This window comes from Micromys minutus (assembly GCF_963924665.1).
Source record: "Micromys minutus genome assembly, chromosome: 4".
Taxonomy (NCBI): domain Eukaryota; kingdom Metazoa; phylum Chordata; class Mammalia; order Rodentia; family Muridae; genus Micromys; species Micromys minutus.
In genome coordinates, this window is record NC_137973.1 from 61,830,927 (window position 1) to 61,858,821 (window position 27,895).

Genomic DNA, 27,895 nt, shown 5'->3' on the forward strand with positions numbered 1-27,895 from the left:
GCAAGATGAACAAGAAATAAGTGATGTCAACAAGCATCCTGTCATGTGCAGCTTGCTCTCCTCCCTGGCAGCAGCATGCCACGGAGCTCAATAACTTTAAGCTGGCCAGTCCTGCAGTGAAAATCGACGGTGCCTAAGGACAGAGAAATCCACGCCTCCTGGGAGTCATCCATACATTCCCAAGTGTAATGGATTAACAAGCAAAGGCTGTTCACTAGGACAGCCGGGAGAAGGGTTGAGATGCCAACATTTAAAGAACACCTCAAAAAGCATCACAGAAGCTGGACCTGCTGGTTTACGTTTATAATTTCAGCTACTCCGAAGGCTGTGGCAGTTTATAGGTTTACCCGGACTACGGTAAGTTCAAAGCCAGTCGGGGCAACCTTAAGACGGGTCTGGAGATGTGGACCAGTGATACAGCACTTGCCTAGTAGGAGGGTGTCCCTGGGTCTAATTCCCCAAACAAAATATAATAACATTGTAGCCAGTGGAAATAACCATCGCTGTGCAGAACAATAATGTGAGTATCATGAGGGTTTGAGGTGTTAAGGACTCGTCCCAACTGAATCCGAACCCAACTGTTAACTGGGCCATCTGCTTCCTAGTTATGTTTGCAATTAGAGTTGTCTTTGCTCAAGGTCATCTATATCCTTATTTCGGCTGAATGAAATGGTGTCATCAGTGGAGTTAGCAAAATTAACTTTTCAGAGTAACGTCCAACACATACGTAAGGCTTGAAGAGCAGGCTTTTAGAAGCCCAGTGCTAAAAGGAGTGAAACTTAAATTTTAGGTCAAATATACACCCCAAGAATAGTACCTGTGGCCCCCTCTCTTCTCTAGCCAAGCAAGATGTCCAAAGGAAAGAATACCTAGAGGAAGAAGGTGGTCTCACCCCCACCGCCATGAAGAAACTGGAGGTCAAAAGGTGGTCACTCCTTTGTTTAAGAAAAGGCCCAAGAACTTTGGCACTGGGCAGGACATTCAGTCCAAAAGAGATCTAACACACTTCATCAAATGGCCACACTACATCAGGCTGCAGAGGCAAAGAGCCATCCACTATAAGTAGCTCAAAGTACCTCCTGCCATTAGCCAGTTCACCCAGGCCATGGACAAGCAAACAGCTACTCAGCTGCTTAAGCTTGCCCAGAAATACAGGCCAGAGACAAAGCAAGAGAAGAAGCAAAGGCTACTGGTCTCTGCTGAGAAGAAAGCCGCTGACAAAGACCACTTATCCTCCAAGCAGGAGTCAAAACAGTCGCCACCTTGATGGAGAACAAGAAGGCTCAGCTGGTGGTGATTCTCCATGATGTGGACCCCATTGAGCGGGTAGTTATCCTGCCTGCCCTGTGTCAAAAGATGGGGGTGCCCTACTGTATCATCAAGGGGAAGAAGACCAGCCTGGGTCACCTGGTCCACAGAAAGATGTGCACCACTGTTGCCTTCACACAGGTTAACTCAGAAGACAAGGGTGCTCTGGATAAGCTGGTGGAAGCTATTAGGACAATTATAATGACAGAAATGACGAGATCCACCACTGGGGAAGCAATGTCCTGGCTCCTAAGTCTGTGGCTCACATTACCAAGCTAGAAAAGGCAAAGACTAAAGAACTCGCCACTAAACTGGATTAAATACACACTGCTGACTTTTCTATACATAAATATAATTACAAGATCATCTTCCAATAATAATTAATAATAATAATAAACTGTGCTCTGATCTCACAAGTATTTGTCAGAATCACTTCTATGCTTTTCCATTAATATACATTTTTGTCTTCATGTAAAATAAGCCATTCAGATAATGGTGTGGGAACCTTATAATTAAAGTGAGAGACTTCAAGGAGTTTAATACAGGGACAATATAAGGGACAGTACTGGAAAATAGCAGACCAGGCTGGAAACGAAGCCCAGGGCTTTAGTATTAATGATTCATGCTGTGCCAAAGTATTCATCCTCTGGGAGGCAAAAACACAAAGAAGCTTGTCAAACAAGGAAATAGCATGCTTAAGTCCGCTTTCCAGAAAGCGAATTTTTGACAGAGCAATGGGAGAGATTTTTGGATTTGATTCTAAAAGCAGAAGAAGACTCACTTGGAACCCAACTGTAATAATCTAGGACAAGAAAGGGTTTGAACTTGGACTGATGTGACCACAAAGGGACGAGAGTGGAGGCCTGTTAGAGGTAAAGGCAGTGTAGCCCCGCCTCCTGCCCGGGGTGGGGGGGGAGGGGCGGGGCGAAGGCTTGCACAGTCGAATGAGTGATGATGTTGCCAAAGCAGAACGGAAGGAGGCAAGTTTGGGAGGAAAGGTGATTTAAATTTTGGAAGCATTTGCAAGGTCTGGAAGATGTCCAGGGCCCAGTAGTTTTTCATAATATGGGAGTCAAGTCTTCAACATGACAATAAGTTTTCTTAGGAACCTTCAGAACAGGTACTTGACAAAATATAAACCCTTACCTCACTGGAGCAGTATTAATCTTCCTTTGTCATTTGGCCATGGGGAAGTTGTTGAAAGGAAGCTAATCTTTTGGCAAGCTTGCTCTCTGAATGTTTGTACTGGGAGGAGAGTTTCTTGCTAAGGGTAAAGCCGTACGTTACTGAAGATAGAACAGGAACTTCTGAGTTTGACAGACCTGGGATAAAGTCCTTTCTATGAGACTGGCAAGCTGTGTAACTCCGGCCAGATCACTTGACCTCCCTGTGCCCGTTTACCAGGAGGAAAATGGGGATGAAAATCCTCCTGGGGCTGTAGTGAAGATTAAGTAAGATAATGCAGATAGCACAGGGTCACTTGCATTGGGTGTCATGTGACCGACAGATGCTGGCTATCCCCATTATTAGGAAACAGGATAGGCAGCCAGTTCTAGAAATAGCCAAGCAAATATAAACAACGTTGAGAAGTTCCTGGCAATCCATCTAAATACTGGAGTAATTTACTGTGCTTTATATGGACCCAGTTAAGCCTGTCTAACGTTTCTGTGATTCTTCTCACTTTATAGATGAGGAAGCAGAGACCCCGCAGAAGTCAGTAGTTAAGGACTTCCCAAGCTCCTGCTACTTTGAGAACAGCGAGACAACAAACTGTAGGGAAGTTCCATGGTGAATGAAGAACGGTACAGCCAATGTTTGCTGAAGGGCATAAGCGCGTGCATTTGTTTCTATTTTATGCTTATAAAACCAGCTTGTAGGTTCTTTATGGGGTTCTTGGAAAATAAAGTATAAAGGATTCCAGGCAGTGTGATACACGCCTGTATTGTAATTCCAGCCCTTGAGAGGCTGAGACAGGAGGACAGCTGCGAATTAAGGCTAATCTGTGCTATAGCGTTGACCCTGTTTGAAACAAAACCCATCCAAAAGGTGTACACAGTTATATAAAAAATTATTCATCAAGCTTGAATTTTTAAATTTTCTTTGTGTGTTTGCATATAAGAAACTTCTACACGTGTGCATGAGCAAATATAAAACACACAATGACACACTACCTACTCTTTCTACGATTAGTAATCTTTGGTCATTTGAAACTATACTGTAAAACTCTATTTTATACAATTGAAAATGTATACACAATGACCATAACAGACTCTTACCATCTACCTTACAAGTGACTGTGTTTTATTTTGACTCATTCTGTGCAGTAACTTGTTGAACAATTTATCCCTGGGTAGGGGCTTGTTCTAAGAAACTGCCCATTTCACAGGGCTGGTGAGATGGTCCAGTGAGTAAAGGACTGGCCACATAGATGGAAGATTTGTGCTGGGATCCCCAAAACCCCAGTGGAGGCACACATCTGTAACCCCAGTATTAAGAGGGCAAGCAGAGGTGAATTCCCCAGGGCTTGTGGCCAGCCGGTCTACACAAAACAGTGAGCCCTAGGTTAAGTAAGGGATCTTGCCTCAACAAAATAAGGTGGACACACCCCTATAGCTATACACATGGTTGAATGTGTAGGCACCAGTGCACACACATGCTTACAGTTTGCACATACACACACAATGAAAAAATGTTTTCAGCAACATTGTGCTTCATGCTCAACCCTCGCTATTCAAGAAAATGTCACCAGAGGATCATGAACCGTGAGCGGAAGGCCAGCCAGAATGGGCACAGGGAGAGGAGAAATGGGGGGGGAAGGGGGAAGTAAGAAATTGAATCAGGATAGTGTGAGTTGTAAGTTCAGGTCTTAGCGACTGACACAGAGCATTTGCCTGCAAAGGAAGTTGCCTTCATTTGTTTGTTCTTTGATTTTTGAGACAAGATGATGCTCCTTGGCACAGACTGGCCTGGGACTTGCTATACAGCCAACGCTGACCTTGAATGGATAGCCTTCCTCCCTCAGCCTCCATCTACAGTTTTAATACATAATAGATGATGCTGGAAAGCCTGGAGAAATGCAACCTGCCTATCACGAGGAAGGCTTTCCCCTCGTGTTGATGTGGAAGAGCACACACAGGGGAGAGCTGTATAGCTGAGATCTGCTGGTGCGTTTCCCATCTGCCCCAGGAGGCAGCACCCACTGGAGTCAGAGCGTAAAAGTCTCACCATTTTTATAGTTCGGGCTCTGCAGAGAATAGCATGCATGGAAAGAACCCGCTAGTTGTTACCACACTGTTCCTTCCCACTAGGTAAGAGCTAGATTACACATCCTGTTTCCCTTGCTGCATCGTATAGCTGAGGACTGGGTATAAAATACAGTAATAGATGCTCTGCTAGTCCTGGTTCCCATGGCTGCTTCTTCCTTTTTTTTTTTTTTTTTTTTTTTTTTTTTTTTTTTTTTTTGGTACCAGTTGAAAAATATCCATGAAAAGAATCTGACATTCAGGTTGTATTAGAACTACAAGAAGTAAAAACACACAAACAAAAACTAAACCCAGAATTTCCAAGTTGTTATCTTCTGGACAGTCACCTGGAAGACGTGGTAAGAAACACTTCCTGTGGCTGTTGAACAAACAAAAAACTTTCATTGCATCAAGACATGATTGGCCATTTACTAGTGCAATGATTGGCTCTCCTGGAACAATGCATGTGTTAGTATCATAGTCTGATGGCATCTTTAAAATGATGGTTCCATCCTATGATCCCATCATCCTTACTCAGTATATACTCACTGAGAAGAGATGTCTAATTAGCCTACATGGGTGTGCTGGTTCATTAGGCTGTTATACCTGATTAATACATACAGCATTTAGCATTCTTGTTTAATCTCTTGTATGTTTGGTTTAGGTGAATAAATATTCCAAGACTTGATTGACCAGGGCTGAGCTGACAAACTGAAGTTCTAAGCCAGCATCACTGATTTCAGGTTTGTATAGTACACAAGACTCAGCTTAGAAACACAGAGAAAGGCCCTCCCTCCTTGACACATTTAAAGATATGTGGTCGCCATTGGTTTGGTAATAGATATTTGAGTGTACCTACTTGAAACATTTTAGTAAGTCCTATTTTTACAGTACCAGGTTTTGCTCATTTAAATTCATAAAGTCCAGACAAAAATCACCATCCTGAATCTATGCCAATCTCCAAACCCTCACTCTGGGACAATGTCTTAAACCCACTTCTGTAGAAATGTCTTAGGCCAGCCTTCCACACAGGAAACAATGCTTTATTTCCTCTTCTAGACCACATCCCTGGAGTAATGTCTGTAGAAGCACTGCGTTTAGACAAGATTGATGAGTTCTTCCTCCTGCAACAACCTTCAGTCCTTCTAAACATTAGAACATAACAAATCGAAGCAGGTAGATGCTAGCCTATTAGACATAGGTGAATCATTGTAACAAAATAGCGACTGATGTCAAGGAGAGAGGGGCACCATAACTATTACAGAACACAGATCTAGGAAGAGCAGACAACCCTCCACTAAGCCCATGCGTACCAAAGTCTTATCATGTGCCTTATTGGTAATAGATGGGGAATGAAAGATACCGTGGCTATTCTAATCCTCAAGGAGCTTATAATTTAGTTGAAAAAGAAAAGATAGCAAATGAAGTCTCAATAGCGATGGTTAATTAACTAACTATTAACAAAGCTGCCAGCATCAGCTATATAAGAAAAGAATTTGGAATGATTAGCCTAGGAGAAAATTCCAGTGACTGCAATAGCAGCAGTAAAGATAGAAAAATATACTTGGATAGTAATATGCTCGCTTTAAGAGAGTTGAGAATATTTAATTGAAGGTGGGGTGGGTGTCTAGGTTAGAATAGCTAGGAAACATTTTGTGTGAGATTTACTTCTTTTCTTAGAAAAGACTTATTTTTTTCTACTGCTTAAAATATCATGTACAATACTTGTGTAAATAAAAGATCCCAGAAGTCCTATTATTGCTTGGAGGCATTTCTAACTGGTGAATCATCAGAGTGTTCAGGAGCAGGGACATGAGGCAGGTAACATGAGCTGCTTGCCCATCCAGTATACTCAGGACACATTCATCATCTGTGCCCGGAGCTGAAGATGTCCTCAGACAGGAAACAGGAACTCATGGCACAGCCTAAAAATGGAGCAGGCACTTTGAAGTACGGAAGAAATGTCTAATTAGTTTGTTTTGTTTCGTTTCTGGTGACTCTGAAGTTTCAGATGAACGTAGGTTTGTTCCCATAGTTCCTTGAACACCAAGCCCAATCAATTCATTTATTCTCTCCTTCATATGATAACTAAAGTTACTCATTTGATAACTGAAGTTTGTCTGCTGAAGAAACAGCAGCCGCCACAACCAGAATCCAGCTTATTTCCTCAAAAGATTGTCTCAAAATAGAACAAACCAAAAACTTGCCTGAAAGGATGAACTAATGAATTAAGAATTGAGTAGTCCAAATTTTTTTTCAGTAGATATATAATAAATAGTAGAAGAATATTTGCTTGAAACTCTTGATATATGTTTTCTGAAGCACTCAAGTGAGCTTCTACTACCTAGAACATTCTCTTAGATTAAATCCTCACTCCATTAAAACACTGGGAAAATTTGTGTTAGAGTGAATGAATTATCCATGTTTTTAGATTGGTAAACAGCTAATCAAGCTGCTGCCTAGAAAGTCTTCTGACCCTCAGCTAAAACACAGCAGCCAATAGGGAAAATAGGTGGTGACAGTTCAACCGAAGGCGCTCAAATCCCAACATTCCTAGCGTGCTTTTATGAGAGACATGGGACCGTTTTACTGTCTTATTTCTCTTTCTGTCATCCTCATATTTTGTTGGTGCAAGGGTCTTTGGGGAGGCAAATGGTCTGCAGACAGACCAAAAGACATTCAGCTTAGAGTTCAATCACAGTATACACACTTGGACTATTGAGACAAAAAAGGATCGATCTGGAAGTTTTGGAAGGATTCAGAGTCGTTGGCCACAATGTCATAACAGTCATTAGCATAAACAATGAAGGGGTGTGGTTTCCTATGAAGGGGTGTGGGTTCCTATGAAGGGGTGTGGTTTACTAAGAAGGGGTGTGGTTTCCTATGAACGAGCTTTTCTGTCACGAACAGCCCAGAGATGAGCCTTAACCTTCATAATATGGAAAATGGGAGAGCTGAAACTAGAACTAAACAAGTAAGAGTGTTTATAATAAAAGTAAAAAAGAAATAGCAAAGATGAAAATCACCCGAGGTAGAAAACTACTACACAAATGATTCTAACAAAGATAGACAGATAAAGAAAAGAAGACATATCATATGTAAATGATTGATCCTTGCTACAATACGAAAACCTATGTTAATTGAAATGAGACAGTAGGAAAACACTGTTATATCAATTTACAAAACTAATTTCCAGAATAAGTTAAGTCCTCGCTGCGTAATTTCAGCAGTTGCCTGAGGACATGCAAAGGCCAACTTCTATCATGAGGATGCTATCATGTAGCTATGAACTTATCCAAAGAGATTAGATGATGCACTTTCATAAAGTTTGCATTTTGAGCCAGAGCTTCATGTAGTTCAAGCGGCCCTTGACGGCAGGCTAATCTTGAACTCACCAGGTAGCTTATGATAACCTTGAGTTTGAGATCCTCATGCTTCTAGCTCCTGAATGCTGGGATTATATCTGGTTATCTGTGGTGCTGGCAACTGAAGCTAAGGTGTTGTGAATTCCGGGTCAGCATTATATCAATTGAACTATAAGCCCAGCTCAGATAATCCACTTGAGATTAGACAAATAACCAGCTAGAGAAAATGGAATGTAGGATGCTTTTAGCTTCAAGAAGCCCCATAGAAAGTCTATAGAATACACTGTCCCATAGTCTCATGGGACAGAAAGAAGAAATCTGGGGCTAGCGAGATGGCTCAGTGGTTAAGAGCACTGGCTGCTCTTCCAGAGGTCCTGAGTTCAAATCCCAGCAACCACATAGTGGCTCACAACCACCTGTAATGAGATCCAATGCCCTCTTCTGGTATGTCTGAAGACAGATACAGTATATTCATATATAATAAATAAATAAATCATTTTTTAAAAAATCAGGCCATCCAGATAATATTTTAAGAATACCAGTGTCTTCCTTCTCTGATATAAAGAGCGGAAAAAGAAAGAGAGAGGAGAAAAAGGAAGAAAGAAGGAAAGGGTGAGGGCAGAGAGGAAGCTAGGAAAGGTTAGAACCTTACGGCTTGATTTTCCAATGATTGACAGGTAAGCAAAGCTCCTTGGGCTCTGGCAATGTAGTCATGTCTGCCATGATAAATCACTAAGAGGATCATGTCAAGGTGGGGAAGTTCTCTTTGTACACAAAATTTTAGACTTGTGGGTGAGTTAGTTGAGAGAGGACTTTTACACATTTTGGCTTAACGACTGCTTTGCTGTGTTTCTATTTGTTGACTGAAATGCACCAATTCAAAGAAAAAATGGTTGTGTTAAGTAATATTTACCTCCTTTGTCTGACCTATTGTAGACTGTGATCCTCGAATTGTCATTTTCCGTCCATTTGACTGGAATATTCCATGTGTAACTAGAAATTTTAAGAAGGAAACATTTTACTTAATCATGAAAAGCTGGAATATCAGAATCAACAGCTGAACACATTTTCCCTTATAAATGATTGGCCAGTGGGTGGCTCACATCATACATGGTTCGTAAAATGTACTTCAGGGACGAAGATAGATCATGCCAGATCTCAGTTTCTATAAGTCCACAAAATGTAGAAATTTACATAAAAATTAGATCAGGGAGAAGAAAAACTCAATATTCAGTAAAAAATGCGTTGAAGTAAATATGTTGCTCAATACAATGTGCACAATATAGCATTTTACATGATAGCGCAGAGAGCCTCTTTATTCGTGCCTATGCAGGTTCTAGCATGGCTTTTCTTCTAACAAGTCATACTGGGATTCTGCCTTCCTACCCACTCAGCATTTCATGCTCTTCTCTAAGATTCGCTCAGTAATAGCAACCATGACCCAAGTGCTGGAAGGGACGGCCAGCTAAGCTTACTTCCGGGGCGCAGGAGTGTTCCACTTTGTTATTTCGCATTTCAGTCACATCAGGGGAAGAGAAAAGGGCACTGGGTTTTCTCTACTATCTTGTCAGTTGTGTGGCATTGGGGGGTTGGTTCTAGGGCCTCCTGCATGCCAAGGATGCCCTTTAACGATGAGCTACGACTTAACTTTTTATTTTGAGATAAAGCCTCTTTAAACTTCCCACGCTGGCTTTGAACTCATTCTGCAACCCAGGCAAGTCTTGAACTTTCCCCCTTCCTATCTCCGGTAGAATGTCTCACGGTCCAGGACACCAGTGTTTCCCCTGGCTCTCCAGTGAATGCCAGGGGTGCTTCAGGCTTACCCAGTGCCACCTCCTTACAGTTCTCTCTCCTCCCTAACTGGGTACCTAGATTTCCATCCAGGCTAACTGGGGATGCCCTCAGGCCACAGGAGCCTGAAAGCCCAAGGTTCCAGGAAATGTCTTCCTCTGAATTTCTTGGTGAATGAGTGTGACGACCTATCTTATCTAATCGGCCAAGTACATCTGAGCAGGCTACAGAGCTTCCCCACAGTTGGCAGACAACAGATCCTGCCTCATACAGCACCCTTGCTGCCCAGACCCTGCTCCCTGCCCACCCCCCTGCTTCCTAAGCCTTCCTAAGAAGTCACTTTCACTGGTTTTTTAGGGAGCTTTACAGCTTCTCAGAAGAGGCTGCTAGTTCGGTGCTAACCGGAAGACCAATCGGTCTTCCCCATCTTCCTTAGCGCCAGCCTGATCCAATACGGAACAGCCAGGGGCTTCATGATCTGTGAGCACAATCTCCACCTAGGGCGGTCTCCTCCCTGGGACTATACCATACGGAAGGCTGGCAGAAGATGTGTTACTGGAAACAGGTACAAAACATATAAAACATACTATCCTGGGTTGTCTGAGAGTATCCTAAGTCAAAGTGAAAGAAGGCGGTGTCACTACTCCCCTCTAAGTTTAGCATCATGATATTGTAACTAATCTCCAATGAATAAAGAGAAAGATTCCGATGCAGAATAAGCCCAAGAGCAGAAGCCGTGTAAATGCAGCAATAAAGGCTGTTATATGTTATCTCAATTCCACGGTAACAGGGATCACTCCTGAAGGTGTATTTAGCGTCCTGACTGTCTTACGGGCCCCATCGATGCTAAATATGGCCACTTTGATTTTCTCCACGGACACTGACTTAATCATCTAAAATGGCACCCAAGATTCTGACAGGAAGAAATCCCACAGAGGTGAGAAATGGTTCATCTGAAGAGATAGTGGAGGCTACAATGTGACCTACAGAGGGTTCATCTGAATGGTAAAACTTTCTGCTCTACACTTCTCCTAACCTTGGATTAAGCAAAGAGAAAGACACTCAGAAGGGGCCACTCAGCCCAGTGTGACAGAGAGCATCCTCACCTACCACCTAGGACAGGACCAGTCCCCCTCCCCACTGTGGATGAAGGAACTGCTTAGACATCATATTCATGTATGCTAATTATACAAGATAATAGGGTACCAGAAAGTATTTATTGCAATCTCGTATTTTAAAGAGAAACATAAGAAGGCTCGCTTCGGTTTCAAAGTGTCTTGCTTCTTTGTTCAGCTACTATTGATTATAACAAATTCCTTTTCCTATGAATATACAATTGTATTTTTAAAAAAAGACAAATTTACTTTATAATAAATGATCTCTAAGAATCATGTTTCTAGGAATCACAATAAGATTCATACAGTATCTGGTTAAAAACTTAAGAAAAATATTAAGTATAAATATTTTTACATTTTACAACTATAAAGAGTTACAACTGTACTCTCTTGCTCAAGAAAAATTTAAAACTTATTGTAACAAAAAGGGATTTTTATTCCTAATGATATGTGTGGTTCACTTGGCTGTAATTTTTTAGGGGAGGGGTCTGCATAGAGGGGAAGTGATAATCAAGGCTTGCTTTTTTATTTTGTTTTGTTTTTGTTACTCCAATCCCTCTAACACAAACAAAGGTAGGGCTGGCTGTCTTTGGCTTAATAAATCAGTGCCTACATATGGCAGGAACAAACAATTACTGGGAAACCCGCCTAGTGGAAGCTTGTTTTGCAGGACAGAGAATGCTGTTGCCTTACACACTGTAACATCCAATGCGTATGTTATCACTGGAGGGAACTTGGAACAATACAAATGTTATCCTGTCGCTTTTCTCTCCTCAGGTCCCTTTGATTCACACAATACCAGCCAATGTCTTCACCATGGTTGGCATCCCTGTCCCGGGCTTTCCCTCCTTCGCCTCCCTCATCCACGTTCCCAGTCTTCCTATACAACCTGGAACTTGTAGCTAGTCTGCCTGCATTCAGATGAAGGTCCCATTACTTCCTCTCAGGGCTTCGTAATCACTTTCTGCCTTGATTTCCACATCTGGTTTTCATAAAAGAGATCCAAAGAGCCAAAGGCCATTGAATAGCTCCGTGTTGCAGTGTATATGCACGTGACTGCTTTTGACCTTGAAGCTCTTCATGGTCACACTGCTACAACCATCCCCTTCTCTCGCCTTAAATATCAAATCCTGGGGAAACAAAGTCTCCAGTACACCCCCAGGCCGCTCTTCCCATTAATGGAGGCTCAGTCAATCAGCTCTCAAGTAGAACAGGAAACAGTAACTATTGTGAACCGTCCTACTGGATGCTTGTTACCATGTGAGGAATGCCTTGGAAATTTACCATTGAAAAGGTCTAGTAGTGTGGAAGTTGACAATCTACTGAGACAAAATAGGAACTGCAAAGAAGCCAGTTTATAGTTAGTAAAGCTTCCCAAAGTACCTTCCCATACCCCTCCTTCATATTGTAGTAACTCCTCCCAAATAACTGACCTTGTGATACTTTTTACAAGTGACATACAGTCATATGAAAACTACACAGAATAACATCAAAATCATCACAAAAGAGAAGAAAGGGTCTCTTCAGGCAGAATTAAGCAGTAGTGGAGACCGCAAGGTGCCTGGGAAGTGGGCCGCTGTGAAATTCTCTCCACTCAAACTAAATGCTAAAAGGATTTTGTTCTTTTAGTTATAAAATGTTGGGTGTGGGCAGGACTGGAGCAATGCTCAGGGACAAACAATGTGCTGTGACACCCCAGTTTACCCAGTATTCATGCTGGGAGGGCTCAGCTGGACCAGAATGATGTCCTTAGAATAGTTGTTGCATCCAGTGACCCTAAGGCTGGTCCCAGTGCTTGCTGTCCTGAAGGCCTGATTATCTCTCCTCATTGGGGGCGTGGAGGGGATGGGGGTTGGTACCAAAGCAGCTCTGTTAAGTGTGTACAACTGTCTACAGCCCTGGGACAAAGTTTGACGGTGAGTAAGTGTCTTAGCTAGGGTTTGACTGCACCCATGGTGTTTTATAGACACCAGGACCCAGACAACCCTTATAAGGACATTTGATTGGACCTGGAATACAGGTTTAGATGTTCAGCCCATTATCATCAAGGTGGAGAATGGCAGCATCCAGGCAGGCATGGTGCAGGCAGAGCTGAGAGTTCTACATCTTCATCTGAAGGCAGCTAGAAGTCTGACTTCCAGGCAGCTGGGATGGAAGTCTTAAAGTCCATGCCCACAGTGACACACCTACTCCAACAAGGCCACACCTACTCCAACAAGGCCACACCTACTCCAACAAGGCCACACCTACTCCAACAAGACCACACCTACTCCAACAAGGCCACACCTACTCCAACAAAGCCACAACTCCTGACAGTGCTAGTCCCTGGACCAAGCATATACAAGCCATCATACTAAGTCTGTTAACTGCGGTAAATTCTGAGATTATCACACTTTACTGGCTTAATATTATAGACTTGTTCTAAAAAGCTACCCAATTAAAGAGAATAACACATTTACTTGGATTTCAGTCAAAAGTCTTCAAATATCTTGTACATCTTAGCTGATTTTTAATACTTTGAAATCACTAGAGTTTTGTTTTTTTGCGGGGGGTGGTGGGTGAGACAAGATGTCTCTCTATATAGCCTTGGATTTCCTAGAACTCAATCTGTAGACAAGGCTAGCCTTAAACTCTGAGATATGTCTGCCTGTACCTCTTGAGTTCTGGAATTAAAGGTGTGTGCCACCACTGTTTGTCTTAGAAGTAAAGTTTTAATTAGTAATGATTAGATGAACTTGATTACACATATAAGTTTATGTGTTATATATAAGATAATTTGATTAACTTTCAAGGTGAAGTGCTGCTTAAATGGACAGGAAAATTTACCTTGGACCATTTGTACTTAAGTTCATAATTAATAAAAAGTTTGAATAGCTGGTGCTGAAAACCCTAGGCTGTCACATCCTCCCTCAGGCAAAGGCTTCTGGCTTGGCTCTGCAGTTTAACAAGACTAACTTATTACCCAGTATGTTCTACTATATTCTCCTTTAACCATGAGAGGCGCGGGCTAGTTCCCTTTAACAGTAAAATTAAAAATATAAAATCATTCTCAGACTTCTCTATGGGCCACAAGTAGGCCTCTAGGCGAGAGTCTCACCCCACCTTCCTTGGTGTCACTATTGTTCCGTAAAATGAGACTAACCACTGAGAGTTAGTCCATGCTTCACAGCCAACAGGGTTGTTCATTCACGGAGTTCGTTCATTTCCAAGTGATACACCCACAGGACCCAAGGACAAACTACAAACAGTATCCCGGCCAGCTGGGAAGAGACACAGCTCCTGCCATACCTGGGTGAGGTCCTAACACTTGTTTCCAGACTCTGCCTGTCTGCCTGTCTGCCTGTCTGCCTGTCTGCCTGTCTGCCTAGCTGTTCCCCTCTCAGTTGGGCACTAGGCATCGAAGCTTGCCTTCTTGGTATTTACCATCTTGTTGAGTCAGTTTTATACTTTTGGGGAATTTCTCCCAAATTCACTTCGGTGAAAAATTTTAGTCTTTTCTTCTGTCTTCTCAATTTGCCTTTGTAAGGCACTGTGTCTCTGGAAGGATAAGCCCAATGACTTAAAAAAAAAAAATCTCCGAATACTTCATATGCATGCCATGGAGCTTGTTTGGAGGTGAGAAGTTAAACCGAGTTCCTGGTCCTTACCATCCACCTTATATGAGACAAGGTCTCTCTATTCCACTTTCGTGTATGCAGGCCAGCTGAGGATTCTGGGGAGTGTCCTGAAGCCACTAAGCTTCTTGCCATAGGAGTACTGGGGTTCCCAGTGCATGCTGCTCTATCTGGCCTCGCAGGGATTCTAGGGATGCAAACTCAGGCTCTCACACTCATGTGGCAAATGTATTACCAGCTGAATCATATCTCGGGCCAAGTTGATTATTCTTGGGGGCTTTGGATGCGATCTCTTCTGTAGAGGGGGGTAGACAGGTTTTGGAAATAACCTCCCGTGAGCAGGTCTTAGAGAAGGCCGAGCCCACCCTCCTTGCAAGGATGCGTTTGCTCCGGAGCCTCCACTGTGGAAGTCTTCGGCTGTCCTCTACTGCTTTCGTCTTTTTTTTTTTTTTTTTTTTTTCGGGAAACAAGCCATCTGGATTCCTGCCTGCTGTCACTGCCAGACTTCTGAGAGTTCTCCGTAGTGAGGGCAAGAGTGATGAATGGGAACGAAGGGGAGAGGAAGGTCCAAATGACACAGTCTGGACTCATTATGCGACCCATTTCCAGCTTCATTTCTCACGGCTCCTCTGTACTCGTCCTTGTTCCCTGTGCACTGTGAGTGCAGAGCCTGTCTAGGGACAGGGAGGCTCTGTCATTATCTGTCAGCATCTTTTCCTGTTCCCTTTGGACCACGATTTCTTCTTCCGCCTTTCTCCCAGCATTCCATGGGGCCTATAGCTCCACCCACTTATGTTCGACGCCATCCCAGCTTGGTTTCTTTCGCTGCTTCCATTCGTCTATCTTTTCGTGTCTCCGTAGAAGATGGACGCACGCATCTGCTCAGTCACTTGGCTAGCTCTGAACACTCTGTTGCCTTAAGGCCTTACCTTTATACTCTCACATACCAGTCACACCAAGATAGCAGGACCCAAGCATGTGAACAGTCGTTCTGGTGAATAATTTCTACTGTTCTTTTAAGTGGGACATCATTAATTACCTAAGCGGTGATGGTGGGTGGGAAGGATCAGCTTTGGAGTCCAACAGAAAGCGTTTCTGGATGATGTTCTGCTTTCCGCTCACGGTGACCACAGGATAGCCCATCTGGCTAGTCCAGGTGTCCATTACTTCTTTCACTGGTTGATTACTTGCCTGTCATTGGGGGACAATGGAGCTCTATGAATTTATAAATAAGGGAAAATTTTTAAAAAAAAATAGTGATACTAAAATGTAAATCATTTTTAAGTTGGACAAAGAAATGTTTGAGGATATTGCCTTCCTTACCTCTTCCAGAGATTCCCAAAAGTCTGAGGTTTTTGCATTCTTGAACTGGAATTTTTTCAGGTAAATCTGTAAAAGATGAGTGTTTTAAAATCCATCCTTGGGTCTCCTTGCACCTCCGCAGCCTCACCCAGACCTCCTACATGTTGTTTCCATGACATGATAACACACACACACACACACACACACACACACACACACACACACATCATATAAGTAACAGCCATGGCTTTCTTGCAGTAAAACACCAGACACTGATCTTTCAGTGCCGTTTGGTTTTTCATATTATTAAGTATTCTTTCCATTTTCCAGCCATCTTAAAGGTGGACACTTCTTCAGTGCTTGAACTTAGACGGTAGTGGATCGAATCTGCCGAGCTAAGGAAATGAGCGCACACGTAGTTTTCTCAATAGTGATAAAAATGGGAGGGAGAAATTACTCGTGTTGGAGAGCCAGTCTTTACTCTTCAGATACTTTTAAAATATAAATCTTTTAAATAGAAAGCGGCCCCACTGGACGGTCTGCTCACGAGGACTCTGCGTGGGAATTCCAGAAACATTGGGACATGCCACCAGGGAGCTATCTCAGTCTTTTCTAAACCCGGTCATTGCTGGGGGGAGGGGTGTTGGTCTTCCGGAGACTTTCCAGTGTTCCTGCTCTCTCCCTCCTGTGGCTTTGTTAGACCTGTGCTATTCAGTATGTGGAAATCTTACCTAGAAATCACATTTTTCAAGTGTTCGCAGTGTGTAACTTTGAATGTAACATTTCATCTCTAACTTGCTTTAATGTTTCAGGAGGTACTATATCTAGGTCACATTATCTTCTAGATTCTTCCTTGTTTTGGACACTTAGAAATAAAACAAACTTGGAATCCCAGAACACCTCCAACAGGGCTGAGGCTGGCTTGGAATCCTGCTCCCGTGTTAATTCTTTTGGTTAAGTCACTTCTCAACACTACCACCAGAGGGCAGGCAAGGGAAGGCAGAAGTGTGTTTCTAGTCTTCATTTCAGACTCTTGGTGTATAATACAAACCCAAACTGTAACTACAGGTTAATGCCATCTTCTAGGGAACAGTGCCTTCATAAAATGCATCTTGGAGGAGTTCATTTGTTCAGTGGGTGCTTTGTTACTGTTTTTTATTTATTTTTGATACAGATTTCCCTATGTAGTCTAGGCTGGCCTTGTGTCTATCCTGTTTTTTAAAAAAAATTTTATACACTTACAAAATTTTCAACAGAGAAATAGGCAAGCCATCTTGAAACTGGATAAGACCTTAAATATTACTTAATATAATGCTCTTGTTTTTGAGATGAAAGAAATGGCCCTGGCCAAATGCCTGTGTCCTTGGAGGAAGAGATGTGCGTCTGAGACTGGTTAGCAAGAGTCCCAATGCTGGATAAATGTGTGGGCATTGGTTTGGCTTCTCTTCTTTCTTCTTCTTCTCATTATTATTATTATTATTATTATTATTATTATTATTATTATTATCATTATTATTCATTGCAGTTTAATGTTTCTCATGAACTGGAGGCCAGATTGAAATTTATATAAACAGTACTAAATAGCACCACTTTTGTTTTTGCCTAGATCAGTGCTTCATAATAGTCTATACTAAGAAATTCTCTTTTTCCCCTTCTCACCATCACATCAGCTTTCAAGTCTGAATCACATGACAAGCTCGCCCAGAGCTCCCTTGTTAGTACTGTTGAGTACAAAAGGAACATGGACAGTGTGTGCAGTCAGTGTCCTAGAAGGAAAAGACCGTCCCAGCTCAGCCATGCATCTTTTTCCAGGTCAGTACTAATAGGACAAGAGAATATTGATACATTCCTCACAATGGTATCCTGTTACTAATGTCTCACCATCTAGTGCACTTTTACAGTACATAGTTGTGGTCCATGAGTCTTACAGTGAGTAACATCATTTTGTTGTGTGACACTGTACTTGGTGGAATGAATGAATGAATGAATGAATGAATGAATGCAGAAAAGGAGACAACTGGTCTACCCAACTTCTGCAATGGCCACTTTTCCTAATGGAGAATCAGTCCGGGTAGAAAGCTAGAATTTGTAAAGGAAAGTCTTTGTGACACAGCTGATCTGGGAGCTACACTGATACCTGAAAATAACAGTTCAGGCTTGAAAACTGAAAAAAGAAAATGTGCTTTTTCCCCCCAATAAAATCCTATTTTTCTATAAATTTCTATAAGTAAATTCTCTCCATACTACTTTAATTGTATAAAACATTGCCCGTTCGCCATTGAGACAGGTTAAATTTATAGGATCATTTGTAGTCATGGTTACAGAATGTTGTAAACTTAAGAAATATTAGTCTCAGGTGAGACTTTTTAAGTTAATGACAATACGTTAAGTTAAGGAAGACTGAGAATTGATTGAATGGTCTGAGCAGTTATTAAATGGTTCGCTCAGCTGTTTACTTTTAAGGACTTTTTTTGACAGTTCTCTACAAAAGTTAATATGAAGGAGCAATTAATTTAAAGTCAGCTCTTAAGGTACGAAGAATGTCTTAGCAGAGGTTAAAATGAAAACTATGCAACTAGAGATATAATAAGTTTTTAAAGCAAGTTTTTTTTCTCTTTCTTTTTAATTTTTTAAAAAGTTTTAACTAGGGTCTCACTGTGTAGCCCTAGCTGACCTGAAATTACTATGTAGATCAGGCTGGCCTTGAACTCACAGATACACCTGCCTCTGCCTCCCGAATGCTGGATTAAAGGGCTCATCGTGCCCAGGTATTTTTATTATTTTCTTATGGGTTCAACACTGCATTGTAGACATTCAGTCAACAAGCATGTGAAAATCCGTAGGTACTGAAGGACTTGAGAGACGGGGCCTCCACAAAGACGCTCACACTAAAGCAATGGTGAGAACTGAGCTTGAACCTCATCGGGAGTCACACAAGTTCATGGCTCCTGCGCCACACATCCCCACAGGGCATTTCAGTAATGAGCAAAGTATCTTTGCATGTACCCTAAATATTCTACTCTTCTTGTGTTTCAATAGGCACATAGGCATTCTACTATTTGCTCAACATCGGGACCACTGCCTTTTAAGATAGCAAAGCATTAACAAAGTGCCACCTACAAAGACATGGCACCAGGAGAGCTATGGGGGTGGCGGTGGCATGGTCCTGTAGTGGCATGGTTCTGAAAAACAGCATGATAGAGAACTGGTAGTCTGTGTAAAAATGTGTGCTCTGTGGGCTGTGTTATCACAAATCCCCGTGTTATCACAATGGAAGCTGGAGAGGGAAGAGAAGCAGCTGGGATGTGACCCTATGTCCAGGTTGAAATGAGCCCAACCAGAAGATGGGCAGTTATAGGACACATTATAGTAACTTCAATAAAGAGAAGACGGCACCAGTGCTGAGATGACTGGCAGAGGACATTCTAGAACAAAAATGGAGTGTCCACTGACGTGTCATGTCAACATAGGGTGTGTGCAGAACATCAGAAAATATAATTCTCATGTATCTTTCCAAAGGGACCGCGGTATCCATATCCACCGGCTTTATAAGAATATGATGGTTTATATTAAAGATTTTCCAAATCAATAGTAAGGAAAAGGCCTTAGACGTTCTGTGTGGAGACACCAGTAGAGACAGGTTTAAATGTCTCTGTCTCATGCTGCCATGAACTGTGTCCCTAAATTCATCCTTGATGGCCATGAATCCTTGGGAGGGCATTCCGGTTGGCAAGAGGTCATGAGGAAGGAACTTCACGGTGACACCCATGCTCTTACAAAAGATACAGGAACATCTGTCCCCTGTGCCTCATGATGGGGCTGTCCACAGGATAAAAGGACCCTCAACTGAAATGCAGTACCTTGACCCTGGACTCTACTAGTGTTGTGGGAAATCAGTTTCTTTTGTTTAAGCCACCTGGTCTAGGCTATCTTCTCATTGCAGCCCCAGCCATGTAGAGAATATCCACACATGTAAAAAGTATCCTCATATGTAAAGAGTATCCAGCATCACTAAGTAATTCAATGGAATCTCCTGGGACATTTCTGGTAAATGACCATTACAGATAAACAAGGCAGAACCTTAACTTGATATAAAGTCACCCTTTATCTTTTATCACACTTTTATCTCTTGCTTATCTGTCCACATTCAGGGAAAGTAAAAAAGCAATTTTCCTCAATTAGCCAGCTGCTACTGTCAGACACAAATAATATAGTTTACTTTTATTACTGCCAAAAACAAATCAATCCTACCTGGCACCCTTTCTGGAATTTCTCTGGTGTTATCCAGTCTTGAAGCATTCTCAGAATAGAAGCTCCCTAGGATAAAAGAAAGAGGCCAATTAATTAATGAGACTGCAAGGAACAGTATCACTGAGCATTACTGCAACATTTCATGAGTGTATTCCAGTGTTTCTGATGAATTACAGTTATTGGTTATTGTGCTATGATTTAGGGTAAAACAAACAAACACATACACACACACACACAGAGAGAGAAAGAGAGAGAGAGAGAGAGAGAGAGAGAGAGAGAGAGAGAGAGAGAGAGAGAGAGAGAGAGGGAGAGAGGTAAAGAGGGAGAGAGAGAGAGAGAGAACCCCTTTCATGTTACATGTATGTGTTTCTAAATATCTAAGTGGTAAAGAAAAAATTGCTCAGAGTAAATGCTTATTGCACTTCCCCAAGTTAGCCAGCAGGTGGCGCTTTGTTAATGAAAGAAACAAAAATGGTCCTCACAGCTGAAGTACTAATTCAAGGTGACATTTTGGCAAATTATTAAGTATGTGTCCACATAAGAAACAATGAGTATATTTTTTAAAGGAAATAGAAAATATTTCCCTAAATAGTATAGTGTGTCTAGATAGGTAATGTAGGCTCAAAACCATTTTATATCAAATGTAGTTTGGTTCATTTTGTTTTATACATCTCAAGAATTTGAGGCATGCTCTGATTTACAACTTCTTCCATGTCAGTTAATATAAGACATGTTACTTGCAAGATTTTTATATCAGTTTTTAATTAGTAAACATGAATATATTGCCTTCCCACTTAGTCATTTTTGCTACAGTTTCCCAAGTATTTTAAATTGCATTTGGACACAGTAAGAGTAAGGCTTAGAAACATATTTATTTCTGGCTGAAAAGACACCATGGGGGTGAAAGAGAAAACAGGGATGAGAGAAAACGCTGAAAATTGTGGCATCGGCTTCCCATGGTAACTGTTTTCACTTCGGCTGATTTTGATAAATATCATTTTCATAATTATAAATGCAACCATGTCAGGGTTCATCCACTGTAACGGTAGCTTTTCAATAACTTAATACAATGGCCGATTCGTGAGGGACCAAGAGACGAAGCTACACGTAAAGATTTAGAGTATATTAGTGTAAGTAGTGAACACGTGTGGCAGAGGTGTTGTAAGAAGTGTCGTGAGAATGTCACAGAAGCTCGGGCTGTAGATTCTTAGCAGCATCTCATCCAGTTTTAGTGGCTAAAATGCTTTGCCCACAAAATGCAAACACAACCACCTCTGCCTCCCCTCTCTCTTCTCTCTCTCTCTTCTCTCTCTCTCTCTCTCTCTCTCTCTCTCTCTCTCTCCCTCCCTCCCTCCCTCCCTCCCTCCCTCCCTCCCTCCCTCTCTCTCTCTCTCTCTCTCTGTCCCCTCCCTCCCTACCCCCTCTCCCTCCACTCAAACACACATACACACACACACACACACACACACACACACACACACACATACAAAATGGATGAAGATTTCTCCTCCAACCAAGCTGCATTTGAACGTTTGTTCTAAACATTTTTTGTGATCTCACAACCATCTATAATTAAATCTGATGCCCTCTTCTGGTGTGTCTGAAGACAGCTACAGTGTACTCATATACATAAAATAAAATAAATCTTAAAAGAAAAAAGAAATTAAATTGGATGTTTAAAGTATAATTGCTGAATTATTAGAATAAAGTTGCTTTACACAGAAGTGAAAAAATGGACAATTAACCTGTATTAATGATCAACCTTGAGTCAGTCACCTGAAAAATAACACCTTTTTAATATTTAGCCCTCAGCTGTGTTCTCACCTGTTTTCCATCCCTGACAGCAAAATCTAACCTTTTTTAAAAATCAAAATTTGTTGACCAAAAGTCTGTCAATAAAATGGTGTTCAAAACCAATGCTGTGTATCCCCTACCTTGCTGTATGATATTCCATCAAACACAGACGTTATTTCAGCTGGTGTAGACACTGTGACAACCACTGGATGTGACGACATCAGGGAGTCGTCCTCTTGCACTGGTAACACATCTTCTAGCAGCACCTGACTGAGCTGAAATGGCAGAAAACAGAGAAAGGTAGCACTAACCCAGATGTCTCTCTAGCTTATAATAGTCTATGTATTCCAAATGGTGAGAAGAGAAATGGCAATGACTCAGATTACGTGACGAGGTCTCTAGGTCTTCAAGTGAATCCTGTGTGATCAACTTCTCTAACCCCTTCTGGTCCTTGCTCGGTAATTCTTACTGCTCTGCACTTTAAACTGGCCCGATGTCTCAAGTTTTCTTGTCCGTGTAATGGGGATGATGCCACCTCTCGGGGTCATCATAAACATTGACCGAGGTACAGAGTCAACTGGCCAAAGGTGTTGTTTCCGGTTACTTGTCCTTGGAACGTGAACAGTTTCTAAGAAACGTTTCAAGGATCATACGGCTCATTCTTCAGTTCTAGTGATCAATTGTTATTTGGCTGTAGGTTTTCTCAGTCAAGTAGGGTGGCTGTGATTCTCGTGGTATGTTTGGCCTTCCTTGGCTGAGAGCAGAGGCTTTCTGTTTTGTTGATACATGATTTAAACCAGTTCCCTCTGTCACTAGCAGTGAGAGCCCCTCCTCTTTGGGCTTGTGCACAGGACTCAAACTCCAGCTCGAGTGTAGCACTTGATATATAGTACCTGGTACCCCAGGGGAACTCAACAAATTGTCTGTCATTGTTTTTGTTTTTGATGCATATGGAAGAAGAAGGTCTTCTGCTCTTAGCTAAATACAATATGAAAACTAACCCTTTTAAACTAGTCCTAATTTTTAAAAAAATCAAAACTTTATTTCTTCTACTAACTTAAAATATTCCCAAAAGGGAGACTTGTTATATTAACTTATATTGTCCAGTGTCTTGGTTGCCCTTCATAATAGACAAGGCCCTGTGGGTGAAGGATGGCTGTATGGGTTCATTGGTTTGGTTTGTATATTATAGGTTTAGGTGAGAAGAAAAACCCCTGTTTTTCTGAATACAGCCTGGCTCTCACACCATTGGGAGGTGTTGTTATCTTCTTCAAAGAGTTGTCACTGATGAACTTAATTACAGCACTGTTCAGGGGGCTTTCTTCCTAGCTTATTTATCTGACTCCAGCTTTGTGAGGACTAAATAAATGTTTTTAATAAATGACCTGGTCTTCTGCTCTTAGCTAAATACAAGATGAATGAATGGAAAGAAGGGAGGGGCAAATCACAGGCATATTACCTGATCACATCCCACTGAGATTTCAAAAAGTAAGCGATGAATTCTAGAATACACTAATTTCACACACACACACACACACACACACACACACACACACCACCACCACCACCACCACCACCACCACCACCACCACCACCACCCTGGTCCTGAGAACTGAGCCTAGGACTTTGTCCATGCTAGCAAAATACTCTATCACCGAGTTACATCCATAGCCATTGGTCTTCCAAGTCAGGGTCTCATTAAGTATCTCAAGCTAGCCTTGAACTCTTGACCCTGTTGCCTTAGTCTCCCAAGAGCAGGGTTTACTGGTGTTTACAACCAAGCTGGGCTTAACCAGTGTTTTGAAACAGCAAAATTGGAATATGAACCGAAGCTCAAATGTTACAATGTAATATATGTTTGATATAGGGAGGTCACCAAAGTACTTTAATAAAAAAAAAAAAGGAGAGAAAATAGTTTGCCCGTTGTGTAATTTATTTTTAAAAATTATGATGACTTCAGTGTTTACTGTAATGATGATTGGCAACTGGAGGTTTTTACTTACTTATTTTTACCTCTGTTCCTAGCTGTTGTCATAGCTGGGACAGGGGTGTTAGCAGCAGATAGTGTGACAGGAATGGGCTGGTGCTCATGAAACAAAGCATCGCCCTCAATGTTAATAGTTCTAGGGTGGAAAACCCCTGGTGTAAATTAAATGTTTAAAGAATCAACTTTACAGAGTAGTTTCCTCATCTTTCAAAGGTTAGGGAAATACAAGTATTTAATGTAAAAGACAGGGCTTTTCAAGAGCCAGGTTCAGTGCCATATGCCTTTAAGCCTAGCACTCTGGAGGCAGAGGTAGGCAGATCTCTGTGCATTCAAGAAGGGGGTGGGGTGGAGGGATTTACAACATCAGCAGCTGTGACTACCTGTATAAGATTAAGCCAAAGAAACTCCCAGCTTGGGTGGAGGAGAGGTTATGATGTCCCACCCCCAGTGGAGGAGCTGCTATGGGTCCACTTTTCTTCAGCAATGTGACTCTGGAATGGCTACTGGTTCCAGTAGCTGGCCCTGTACCTGAGTATTTTTGTTTTTGTTTTTAATTTGTTTGTTGTTTGTTTCTGTAAGGACATAAAATTGTACAGGAACGTGGGGGCAGCAGGTAGATGAAGGGAAGAGGCAGGAGGTAGGGAAAAAAAACTTTTTAAAGATGAAAAAGAAAAACAGTTATAGGCTTTTGAGCCCAAAGGAAGTTAAACTTCTGTTGGATGGTGTTTTTCTTTGTTTTTAAATTCGCCTTTTAGTAGCCTTTCTGTGGCACTTAGAAGACAGTGGAGTTTAGAGGTCATTTAAAAATACTTTTAGAAGTCAGAGAAAAATAAAACTTACTCCAAATTGAGCAGCCTTGTTATTTATCAGATCACGTGGGAGACTGAACCTATGTTTCATTGTTCTCCTTTACCACACCGGAGGGGTTAGCTCTTATGTCCACCTTTTCTTTTCTTTTTTTTTAAAATAAAGTTATCAAGTGCATTTTTAATGTCTTGATACTAGTATTGCATGGTTTCCTTTTTCTTTTCTTTTATTGGATATTTTCTTTATTTACATTTCAAATGTATTTACACAATCCTCTTTCCTGGTTTCTCCTACAGAAACCCCTATCCCATTCCCCCCCCACCCCTATGAGGGTGCTCCCCCACACCCACCCACCCCCTCCCACCTCCCTGCCCTGGCATTCCCCTACACTGGGGCATTGAGTCTTCACAGGACCAAGGGCCTCTCCTCCCATTGATGCCTGATAAGGCCAACCTCTGCTACATATGCAGCTAGAGCCATGGGTCCCTCCATGTGTACTCTTTGGTTGGTGGTTTAGTCCCTGGAAGCTCTGGAGGGTCTGGCTGGTTAATATTGCTGTTCTTCCTATGGGGTTGCAAGTATCCACCTCTTTTTAAAGTTATGCAGAGTTGTTACTCAGTGTCAAAAACAGTTGGTCCAGCAGAGGGCAGCATTCTACACACTTCACCACAATCTCCATCTAGATGGAGAAAGGCATGCAGAGGTATGGAGTGAACATGTGTGCACCGTATGCATCCAGAGACGAATACGTACATGATCTAAGTACAAACAGAAAAGGCTTAATTTTCCTAAAGAAAGTTCTGTGGCATTCCTGGGAATTTTTGTTCCAGGTCCACTAAGGGCACACTGAGAATGTTCACTGTGCCCACACTTTGGAACCTGGAAGCTTACTTGATACAGAACAATGCTCTCGCTGGACATTAAAGGGAGACGTGACCCAGAGAAAATGGAGCGCCTTGCTCATGGCCACGCTTCCTACTGTGAATCTAAGAGGTGGTGTATTTGGGGCGTGAGCTCGCACCTGACTCTTCAACACCTTCCTGCTCAAGTCAAAGAGCTTATAAAATGAGACTTTAGAAGAGCTGATACTCTACTTCACAGAAATGCAAGGCGGGTGTCTGCTATAATTTCTCCCCTGACTCCCCATCCTTACAGGGGTTTGTCTGTGGCTCCTTACTCACTCAGTGACAATCTGGTAAAGGCTCTTGGCAAAGAACAGCTCAGGAGAAGTCTACTCTCACAATGGATATCCAAGACTGCCATTGCATGTGACCCTGATCATAGACCATTGTCAGAGGCTTCAGTCGGGTTTCCAGGAAGAAAACAGATTCAGAGGGTTTGTGTTTAGGACTCACCATCTCCCAGTCCTTTTCTGCGTGATTTACTCCCATGAACTCGAAGAACGAAGCAAATCCTTCATTTAGCCACAAGTCGTCCCACCAGTCCATGGTCACGATATTTCCAAACCACTGAAATAAGAAGCCAGGAGGAAGTAATTAAGTGTTTATTCTCATGGTAGCGAGTGGCGTAGGAAACTTCACGGCATGGATTCGGAACTGACACAGAATCAGTCAGCGTCGTACCATGACATGTACTTCATACTTTATCTTGATTTGAGGAATGTTAAATTGTCCAGTCTGTTCCCATATTTTAAGAAATATATGGAGTTATAGGAAACTCTCTTGTGTTTTTATTAGACACAGAACACTCTAAAGCCATGGTTCTCAGCCTTCCTAATGCTGAGCTCTTTAATCCAGTTCCATGGGTTATAGAGACCCTCAATCATAAAGTTATTTTTGTTGCTACTTTGTGACTCTAATTTTTCTACTGCTACGAATCATAACACACATATCTGTGTTTCCTGATGGTCTTAGGCGACCCTTGTGAAAGGGTCGTTTGACACCCACAGGACGGCAACACCCAGGTTGAGAACCACTGGGAAGTTTCTGTGCAGTTAAACACTAGTTAACACTTAGCCTGGCTTTCACGTGGGATGTTCTGAGTTGGTCTGTTTTACTTCTTCGGTCATCCACACTTTGTATTATGCTGTGGAGAGAGACCAGTTTTAAAAAGCAAGTAGACTTGCTTCAGGGCCTTCTCTCTACCTGGTGCACAAGTTCATGGGCAACCACGCTGGCCACTCTCTGCTGGTTGGATGAGGCCGACAGCTGGGGGTCAAAAAGCAGGTTTGTTTCTCGGTAAGTGACAAGTCCCCAGTTTTCCATGGCGCCGGTGCCAAAATCTGGAATAGCAATTTTATCTATGGAAAAAGACAGTCCGGTGAGAAACACATTCTTTCCACTTGTTCACAGAGTTTCTTACCAAATTAAGTTCTTTGGTTGACTTTTTTAAAGGCTAAAAATAATGCTTCAGAGTGAGAAGCAGGAATCATTTGTGCAAACATTCGGTCCTAATGCACTCAACGTTCCCACGGAGAAGCTCTTGCAGCCTCCAGACGGCAATGTGTCATCCTTCCCTACCCTCTTTTTTCTTAAGGATTACATGACTGCTCTTTTATTCGAAGCCTGTGTGGTTTTTATGTCTTTTCTTCTCTATACAATACTTCATTTTTATTAGTTTTCTCCAGCCCTTATTTATGATCTTGGTTTTAAACAGCATCAGTTTGGAGGGGAAAAAAGGAATGAAATCTTTAATTGAGAACTGAGAAGGAAAAGCTTGTGAGTTTGTAGAGACAGCTTGCGTGTCAAGGACACAGACCTAGAAACTCCACCCCCCTCCAGTGATGAGCAATTTAAGGACAGTTTGACTCTCTGCCAATCTAATGTCCTCTTCTCCTATCTTTTCCCTTTGCCATCTTCTTTTATATTTTAAACAAGTTAGTGGGACATGGAATTGACCAGTTTCTCTCTCTATTTCATTTATCCAGGTCACAGAAATTTCTGTCTTTACTTTCTCTGGATTTTAGACATAACATCCAATAAAGAGAGTCAGTGTTGAGTACTGACTTCCACATTAAAACTGCAAACAGGAAAAACATTGGTGGGTGGGAAATAACAGCTTCCCCAGCTCATGATCTATAACCTGGGTGTAATTTTATTACTATAATTTAAATAAGGCCCAAAATTTTAAATAAGTGAAATTTCATTCTAACATGTAAGAAAGGGGCCTTTCTGGTTAAAATAAAATTTCTTAAAGATCTGTATAAAGCAATATATACCTCCCTAAAGCCTGGAAAAGTATTACACTGTAGGCAACGTTTTTCACCATGTTGGAAAGTATAATTTACGTGCATCTTTGAGCAAATGAAAGCAATCTAGTGAACACAGGCATTATAATTAATTAATGTCAATTCAATTAC

General features: G+C 41.9%; 1 protein-coding gene across 1 annotated transcript in view; it reads right to left on the reverse strand.

Moving 5' to 3' along the window:
• Positions 1 to 27,895, reverse strand: part of ENPEP (glutamyl aminopeptidase) — a 67,667-nt gene that overhangs the window by 15,709 nt on the left and 24,063 nt on the right. Inside the window, exons 5-11 of the mRNA XM_080916061.1 lie at positions 26,682 to 26,836; positions 25,932 to 26,045; positions 21,923 to 22,057; positions 19,989 to 20,054; positions 15,759 to 15,824; positions 15,475 to 15,626; positions 8,829 to 8,908 (exon numbers count right to left, since the gene is read on the reverse strand). Of these exons, the coding sequence (XP_080772187.1) occupies positions 8,829 to 8,908; positions 15,475 to 15,626; positions 15,759 to 15,824; positions 19,989 to 20,054; positions 21,923 to 22,057; positions 25,932 to 26,045; positions 26,682 to 26,836 (768 nt within the window). The remainder of the gene's footprint in view (positions 1 to 8,828; positions 8,909 to 15,474; positions 15,627 to 15,758; positions 15,825 to 19,988; positions 20,055 to 21,922; positions 22,058 to 25,931; positions 26,046 to 26,681; positions 26,837 to 27,895) is intronic.